The sequence below is a fragment of the Plasmodium gonderi genome, assembly GCF_002157705.1.
Source record: "Plasmodium gonderi DNA, contig: Chr11, whole genome shotgun sequence".
NCBI lineage: Eukaryota > Apicomplexa > Aconoidasida > Haemosporida > Plasmodiidae > Plasmodium > Plasmodium gonderi.
In genome coordinates this window covers 2,175,381-2,185,621 of record NW_021628936.1, presented here as the reverse complement: position 1 = coordinate 2,185,621, position 10,241 = coordinate 2,175,381, and the positions used below count along the sequence as shown (strand labels likewise).

The 10,241-nt window shown below is 23.2% G+C and overlaps 1 protein-coding gene across 1 annotated transcript; it reads left to right on the top strand.

Moving 5' to 3' along the window:
• Positions 1 to 8,821: 8,821 nt before the first annotated feature.
• On the top strand, positions 8,822 to 9,241 carry PGO_114560 (hypothetical protein, conserved; the record flags this gene model as incomplete). Its single annotated transcript, XM_028688790.1, has 2 exons — positions 8,822 to 9,013; positions 9,224 to 9,241. The coding sequence occupies 2 exons, from the start codon at positions 8,822 to 8,824 to the stop codon at positions 9,239 to 9,241; spliced, it is 210 nt and encodes a 69-aa protein (XP_028544591.1).
• Positions 9,242 to 10,241: the final 1,000 nt, after the last annotated feature.

The following is a 10,241-nucleotide window of genomic DNA, read 5'->3' as shown; positions in this document are numbered from 1 at the left end:
TTTGAAGTTAATGTATAGATTATGGTATATTGTGTAAAAGTTTTATTTATTTTCTAATTTGGAAAAAAAATATATATATATGTATAATATAAAAATAGTTTATTGCATTCGAAAAAGGGAAATTTTAATATATATATTTTTTCTTTCTCTGTGAAATATAGTAGCGTGATGAGAATTACTTGCTAAATATATTAATATATATTTATTCATATCATGTAAATTAATAGAAATAAAAAATATATTACACGAACTCAAATAACTAGTTCATTATATCTAAAAGAAAATTAGCAAAATGAAATATCTATTTCTTTTTATTTATTACCTTTAGAATTAGAGAAAATTGCAAAGATTCAATTGTGATAAATGTTTTTAGAATAATCAGAAAAATTTTAGATAATTTTATTTTATATTTTTATTTTCTATTTTTTATTTATTATTTTTTTTTATTTGTTTATATTATTATAATTTTTTTTTTTTTTTTTTTTTTTTTTTTTTTTATTTTAAAATTTTTTAAGCATAAATGCGAGCGCTATTCCGAGATATTAGAAAAAATTCAATTTGCAAATGTATTAAAAATATATACATATATATATACACATATATATAATATATAAATATATATATAATATATAAATATATTATAATATATACATGCATTTATAATAATTAACAATCAATCATATGTATTTCACCAAAAAAAATTTACATGCATAAATGAGATATATATTTATATATGTAACTCATGTTTATATATAAAATATATATTTTTTTTTTCTAAAATATATATTTTATATATATATATATACTATAAATAAATAATATTATACAGTATAATATAACACGTCACATTAATTAAATAAATATATTGACAAATCAACGATTTTTATTTTTTAACTGTATATATTTAATATTTTAAAGTGTTTTCTTCTTTCAGTTTTTGCAAAAATGCACATTTTTAGTCTTGGCATCAAGAATTTAATTATGTTATTCCCTAAAATTACCCAACATATATAATTCACATACCGGTTTATGTGTTCATTTTTTTATTTTTTATACCCATATGGCAAAATATATTATAGTTCCTAGTATACTATACTAGTAATAAAAATAACGGGTAGATAAATATGTAATCTATCATTATTCTAATTCAATAATTTCTTTTTTATATTTTTTTAAATAATTAATATTAATGTATGACAGGCCAATTTTTTTTTTTTTTTTTTTTTTTTACAGTGATTTGAGGGGTTTTGTGTAATTATATTTTTTAACACAGCATATTTTCCCAAAATTAATAGCAAATATGTTGATATAGTATTTTTGCTGTTTTTATTATTTTTACCATTTTAAAAAATTATTGCAATTTTAATAAACTTTTATCACTTTACTATTTTACCACTTCTACTATTTTGCCACTTCTACTATTTTGCCACTTCTACTATTTTGCCACTTCTACTATTTTGCCACTTCTACTATTTTGCCACTTCTACTATTTTGCCACTTCTACTATTTTGCCACTTCTACTATTTTGCCACTTCTACTATTTTGCCACTTCTACTATTTTACCACTTCTACTATTTTGCCACTTCTACTATTTTGCCACTTCTACTATTTTACCATTTCTCCGAATTCACCATGTCTACTATTTTATTTTATTATTGTTATTTTTTCCGTTTTTGATACTTTTTAATAATAATAAATTTTCATTTGTAATAATAATTTATAATTCTAACGCAAACAAATTTTACTAGGGTAGCGAATTCAAAAGGCCACAATTAGATCAATATAAAAATAAAGCATTAAGTAAAAAATCATTTTTTCCTTTTTGCTACAATTGCTTTAGTATAATGTTATATTGTTGTCTAGCAATTAATGCGCGAATAATAATTTAGTCTTAAAAAAAATATGAAAGAAAAGTAACTTGAAAAATTTAAACCTCCCATTTTAGTAAAAATATGGAACCAGTTCATTAAGAAAGCAAACGGGTGTGCTAAAGAGACGGATTCATCATATCACCATTGCACCCCAATCCTATCCTAATAAAATTTGATTGCAGTTCATGCATATCAAACGGTTAACCCCAGAAGTTTTATTTTAACTTCCAAATAGTGTAAAAAATATAACCTTTTCCTCTGAATGACTCTTATATTATATCGATGAGAAATTTGCACAAAATGGAAAAAGCAGGTTTAAATAAAGGGCGTTAATATTAACGCTCCTATTTTTATGTGTTCTACACTTTTTACAGTTAAAAAAAATAATAAATATATTTTTTTTTTTTTTTTTCACAAAATTTAATTAAACAATATGATTGTGAAAATTATCAAATGGATTGTACACAAAATTTACAACTATCCTGCAATGCGTACGCAACTCCCAAACATGCATATATTCGTACAAGTATGCGTATTAAATATCTGAATATTTTCATTTTGTCTAGATAATCACTTGTAATACATATCTATAGCACTTCTTCTTCAAGAAAAAGAAAAGAGATATGTGGGAAAATAACAAAGAATCTTTCCCAATTGGTAAAGAATATAATTCATTATACTGTGAAAAAAAAACACATGTAATGTGTTTCTCACTAAAAAAACTACCGGAGAAACGTTACATCCAATATTTACCTATTCCCAAATCAAATTCATCAAAGATCTAATCTTGCAGAAGATTATTCAACATGTTAAATTGTTAAGTTTTATCGTGCATGTAAAAAATGCTTCTTTTAAAAAAATTCACATGAATCTTTTTACCTATGATCAGCGTTAAACGCTACTATATCCCATTTTCTTTTATTCTTTTTTTTAAAACATTCCTCATGCGGGTAACAAAGAGATAATTAGAACAAGTCACCCAAAATGGCTTAAAATTTATACATTCCTTATACGAACACTGCTCTTTGTGCACATTGAATTCTGATGTTTACACAAATTTGAAATAATTTCCTTTTTTTAATTTCTTACAAAATTAAGAAATTCTAATAAATTCAAAATATATATAGTAAAACACCTATCCTTATATCTCATCAATTGTTGAAATACAGTTTGTACAAATTCTTAATTTATTTTAATTTTTACGTGAATTTTTTTTCTTCTGAACAAAGAAATTTTTTCCTTTTTTTTTTTTTTTTTTTTTTTGTCATATAAAATGTACTAAATAAAAACTTATAAATCATGTAAATAAGGAGATAACATATTTTGGATTCCTGACTTCCTCGTACATCATATATTTATGACAGCTTCGCCAGTAGATGAAATGGTTATTATGTAATATAGAGCATTATAAAAAACAAAACATATATAGTATGCGATGAAAATGTATGTACATATATACTTACAAGCAGACATATATAATTTGTTTTCCAATTATAAATCATAAGTATGATGCATTTTATATCACTCTATCCTGAGCTTGAAAATAAGTTTAAAGAATCAATTTAATTTTACTTTATTTTTTCAAGATTGGAAGAATTTCAAAATTTTATTTAAGTAATTGTGGCAAATTATACATAATTTAATTCCAGCCCTTCAACTAGTAAGCAAAATGGACTTGATGAAAATATTCATACAAACCGAATATACAGTGTATCCTCCCATTGACAAGTATCCAATTTGGTAGATCGTTTTCATTGCACTATATTAAATAATAATTTTCCTTAACGTGGTGGAAAATCTTGCATTTTGAACAAACTGAAAAATTTACTACACGTCATTTAAAAATTCTACAAATATTTTAATATTCAAGGAAACTTTTCTAAATATCATTACGCCTTTTTTCCATCCCACAAAAACACGAAATTCGAATTTGTTTTTAACCTTCAGATACCTAATTGTTTATTCATTCGAGTACTAAACAGTAATAATTTATTTTTGATTGTCTTTTTCATCTTCTAAACAAACATGTAACATTCACTAAATATTTTTTTGTAACTTTTAACAAAAATACTTCATAAGTTATATTTAAATGATGAACCAGTATTGAGAAGAAAATTTTTTTTTTTTTTCCGTACAAACTTGCTAAAAGGGATGCAGCTGGAATATTTAATTCACAATTGCATGTATGTGTTTATTTTATTATAAGTTTTATCAAAAAACACCAAGGGGGTTTAAATGTGCAAGCGTAAACAAATAATCCATTTGTATTAAAATGTAAACAAATTTTATGAATACAAATTAGCATAAAATGTTAAAATTTATTAATTTAATTTTCATCAAATAAATTTTTTTTTACCAAATTAGATATGTACACATAATTTTGAAAAAAAGTGTAAACCAAATATGTAAATCGATATCAAATAAAAGATAGGTATTGTGAGTCAATTTGTGAAAAATATATAAATAGCTCACCCATATACAAATCTCTACTTATGTACGTTCGAGATATTCCGTAAATGTGTGACAAATTTGTATTTAACAAACATAATGAAAAATAGAAAAATAAAGATTCCCAATACAATGCACATGGGTATAAAAATTTAGCGCTAACCCATGTGTATAGCAAATTTAAAACATACACATAAATAAACTCTTTTTGTGCTACTATACAACATTTTCGAGTAATATACCTTTAAATCATAAATTTTTTTTTTTTTTTTTTTTACGGATACTTAAAAAATAAAATAAAAAAAAAAAAAAAAAAAAAAAAAAAAAAAAAAAATTTTAAAAAACCCAAAAAAAAAAAAAAAAAAAAAACAAAAAAAAAAAAATTAAAATAAAAAAACAAAAAAAAAAATAAAAAAAAAAAAAAAAAATAAAAAATAAAAAAAAAAAAAAAAAAAAAAAAAAAAAAACTAAAAAAAAAAATAATACAAAAAAAAAAACTTTAAAACATAAAATTTTTTTTTTTTTTTTTTTTACGGATACTTAAAAAAAAAAAAAAAAAAAAAAAAAAAAAAAAAAAAAACTACAAATATTTTCAATAACCCTAAAAAATATACATATATATACCCATTAAAATACTTCTTTACTATTTAATCTTAAAACGCCCATAATTCCTAGAAATATATGCAAACACTGCTGCAATCACTAAAACGATTAGAGAATATGATCCTAAAAGTATAAACAAAAGTGTTACCAGACCCGATATAAGAAAAGAACAAAGAAGAATTATCCTGTTCGCTCGCTTCTCATATGCAATAATCGGATTCATGTGACAACCAAATTTTCTCTTTCCAAAAATGGTACACTTTTTGTTTGTATTAGTTTTCTTACACCTGGGTTCAGCATTCTTATAATAATAATCCTCTACATATTTGTTACAACATAGTCTATCCTCATAACTTGATGGGATACTTGAAACAGTTTCACTTGATTCAACATCTCTCCATCTGTACTGATTACATTTTCCTGATAATGATCTTCTATTCCTTGAGTCTGAAATTACTCCATAATGAATTTCGGAGATATCCTAAAAAAATTCCAGCAAAAAATTGAAAGGCTAAAATAGCTGTATAATTCACTATAAAAATGAAACCCATCATAAGCACCCTTAAACATCAAATAAGCACATATATACGAATTTATGAATGCACATAAATGTCTATAAATATGCACCTCTTTTTATACATAAATAGGAACACACAAAATAGCAAAAATAAAGATTTGAAACCCCTTTATAAATGATATATTATTTCTTACATTCCAATTAGAATATACTAATGTGAGCATCAAAATGGAAAAAGTAATAATATTCGTAGATAGACTAAACATTATTATTATAGACCATGGTTTAAAAATTACGGAGATCTCCCTTTTACATTGGTAAAAATATTTTTAGTATTAAATATTATATAACTGTTTAAGCGTTCAATACATACAATCTACGGTTTCACCATGTTCTGTTAAATCCATTAAATTTTTTTTTTTTTTTTTTTTTTTTTTTTCTTATTTTTTCCTTTTTTTTGTAATTGTTTTAAATGAAAATTTAAAATTAAAAATTTTTAAAGCAAAGGGTATAAAAACTAGTGCGTAGAATAATGAATATCGCTACCAGAAGTATAATTTTATTGGTATTATTTTTAGAATATCCTCTTCTCTTTTTTTATTAATTAAAACTCTGATTTCACGAACAGAAAAAAACAATTCCTCAATACTCATATAAGAATATATTACATATATATATATAAATATATATACATCCACGTGGTGGATGTATTCTATAAAACAATTTTAAAAAGTTTATTTCCGGAAAAGTGCACAAATCTACATTATATGAACTGTTGCGTGGTTGAAGAAGTAATTTATAATTTGGGAAATTTTCCTTATTTTTATTTTTTTTTTTTTGCATCTCTACATTTATTATATATGGATAGTGAGACAAAAATTTTGTGTACTTTTTCTAAATACAGCTTTAGTAATATTATAATTAATCTTATTATTAACCTTATTACTTTTTATCTATTTATTTTATTTTTTTTTTTTAATTACATATAATTAATGTGTTCCTCCTCAGGCATCGTTACACAATGGCATGTAGTAGTCCTTTTTTTTTTTTTTTTCTTTTCTTTATTTTATAAAAGAGGAAAATAACTTCTAAAATTCATGCAATGCATGCAAATAAATTAAAAAAGCTAATGCAATAATAATACAGAAACGGGTACCCATTGAGACTCTACTTTTATTACATAGAATATAAGAAAGAAAAAAAAAAAATGTTGCACAACTAACGGTAAACATTGGTATATATATTATTACCCATTATTGTTTCTATATTGGCACTTTTTTTTTAATTTTAAGTTCATTATAAATTTTAAAATGTGTTAAGATATGTTTTCTACTCGAAATAACAAAATGTATCTGTTCATCATGATAAAAAAAAGAAATGAAAAAAGAAGATGACATAAAAATAGTGGTTCAAAATTGTTTAAGAATTTTTATTAAAGATTTCCCTTTACTATAACAAGCACAACGATGTAGCTATATATATGGAGTTGTCCATTTCACTATCCAAAGTGAAAAATAAAAAATTCATATATAGCACACATATATCTGCTCTCATGTAAAATTCAGCAAAATAATGAAATCGATAGTAACAAAATAACATAAAATTTGCTTCATATTTCTTATCCTTTCAGTATCAATTTATTTAGTAGTACACGATGTAAACAGAATAGAGCCCTTTTTATTACGGTGTTAGATTCTTTTTTTTTTTTTTTAATATTTCGAAATAATAAAATATGCATGTAAATTGTAACATAACAGTAGCATAACAATATAAGTAAATATTCATACAGACACATGAACGAACAACATGTCTTTTATTATTATTCGATTCGATAAACATCCAACTTATTTTTTTTCTTTTTTTTTTTCCTTTTTTTGATAAAAACGTAACAGACAACATTAAAAAAGTTCATTTAAAATGAGACAAAACAATAATAATGAAAGTATACCATACTTCAATTGTATTATTTGTCAAAAAAATACATATAAAAAAATCATTTTCTAATGGTTAAACGGTTAGAACATTTTTATTTAAACAAACATTGAATATAAGATGTCTTTGTAGTATATATGTCTCACAACCAATGAGCACTTTTTTGTTTTTTATTTTTCTGCATATCCTGAGAAACTACTATCTCAGGGAGACAATTTCTTTTAAAATTCAAATTTTTCTTTTTTATATTTTTCCAAAATTATTATTTTTTATTTCATGCTTGAAAAACGTGCTTTCTCCTAAAATTTAATTTAACATATACTACTTGTGCATATATAATATATAGTCGTATGTTTAAATAGACCAACATATATATATTTAAAAATTATTCACCTTAATCATTTTTTCATGCAAAAATTAAAAAGGTCTTATATATATGTATTAAATTTTTCCTCCCAAAGTTATAGCATTTTTTTTTTTTTTCTTTTTTTTCGTAAATAGGGAATGTTCATCTTTTTTCTCATTTTTTTTAAGATTTTATTTTTTGTAAAATAACCATAAAATGAAATAGTAATGGGGGAGGAAATAAATATTAAAAATATTTGCTTTGATTTTTAATGTTATTATAATTATATGATATGAAAATGTATTTATTATCATTTGCTCCAAGTATTGTATTTTTCATTTTTTAGCTTTTAGAATTATGCTTGAAAAATATTATTTTTATTCTTCGATATTTCGTAGTTTTTATATTATTAAGGAAAGAAAAAAAAAAAAAAAAAAGTAATATAGCGTGTCCATTGCGTAACATGTCGTAATGTGGGACATAACATAAAAAAAATGAAATTTTTTAAGTTGGAAAAATACAAATCCAAAAAAAAATAAATGCATTTGCAAATAAAACATAGATATTGAAAAAAAAATTAAACAATATTTAAGGAACAATTTTAGAATTCTAAAATTTTCCAAGAATTTTATTATTTTTTAAATTATACAAACTTATTCAGCTAATTAATTTATTTTTTTTACATAAATATTTATTTAATTTTATTACCTTTTTTTTTTTACCCTTCCCTTATGGAAAAAAAATATATAAAAAGAAAGAAAGAAACAGTATTTTTTTGAAAAAAAAAAAAAAAAAAAATGCTCAGTTTAAAATAAAAAATAAGGAATGTTTAGATATATATACAAAAAAAAAAAAAAAAAAAAAGGCAAGTTTTTAAAAAAAAATTAACTTTTTATTTTTGTATTATTACAAGTTTTTAAATATTAATTGCTATTTCTTTTAATATAACTTGGCGTAATTTTTTTTTTTTTTTTTTTGTATATTATTACATATGCAAGCATAATAAAAAAAAAAAAATTAAGCTTAGAAAAATATAAAGTGTCATTTAACCACATCCTTGAAATATAACGTACTGAACCTACTGATTATATATACATAGCAAAAATGGCAGAAAATATAAAAGATATTGATATTAACAATTTTGGACCTCAAATAGAAGCAGTTGTAAAGGAAGCCTTTAAAACTTGTATGGTGGAATCAGAAAGGTCATGTCAACGTAGCTACATACCAGCTGTTGTGGTGGCAGTCTTAGTTTTTAATGCTCTTGTATATATTGGCCACAAATTTGGAAGAAACGTAATATATAAAATTCTTGATTAAAATTTAGCTTATACCGAGGAACACATTATATATATATATATATATATATATATGTGCCAACATTTTTTCATACCCAATTTATGCACCCGTTTTGGAATATCTTCCTTACCGATACATTTCTAAATATGTCTCTTTATGTTATTTTTATTTTTATTTATTATTTTTTTTCTTTTTTCGTCTTCTTAGTTTTTAATCCAGTTGTAGACTTATCCTAGGAAAGTTGAAATTGCAAGGAATATGTAATTCACGAAGGGCAGAAAAATTGACAGTTAAAATTTTTGGTAAAATAGAAAAATACTAATATTTCTTGTATTAGTGAGATATATGCAACATATAAGGAGCAAACATGAAAACATATCCATAGATGCATATTTTAATTCATATCAAGTTATTCGAATTATAGAAAACATAATACATTTATAAGGTTGTAATGTCAGCGGTTCATAGTTACTTTTCCAGCACAAATGCTAATGCCCTTAAACATGAGATACAACATCTTGCAGTGCATTGCAAATATGATATTAACACTTTGGTCATATTGCCTTTTCACCCTTTTGCTTTCAAGGATCCTACACCTCAGCGAATCATTAGTAGAATTATCCCATTCTTAAGGCACTCTTTTTACCGCATATGTACAGATATATATATATGCAAACATATTTGTATTTATATATGTGCATATACACCTCACGAACCCACAAAGGAATTAAGATGGAATTTTGTGCTGTATATCGTAATTGAATTTTCATCAAGGCTTATTCTTTGGGGAATTATGTTTGTACTAATCTGAAAGAAGCGATATGTATTTGTATGCATATTTATACATATACATATTACTTGCCCACTTGTCTTTTATGTATGCATAAAAATATATATTTATATATACATTTCAACCATGATTATTGCCATTCTGCTAGTGGCACTATCTATCTGAATATTATTTTTAAACAGAAAATACTTGTTGAATATCGAAATGTGAAAATTATTAAACATTATTCTAATTGAATTACAATTTTATAATTTTTTTTTTTTTTTTTTACATGGGGTTGAATATGCGACGTTGTGGTTCTCCATCGCACGTCATACACATGCAAAATATATACACATACATGCGCATGCATATGTGTACAAGTGTGTGTTTTTGCAATGTGTCGTAATGTGTCATTTTTGCTTCATTGGGAACATTTCTTAAAAATAGTACTTT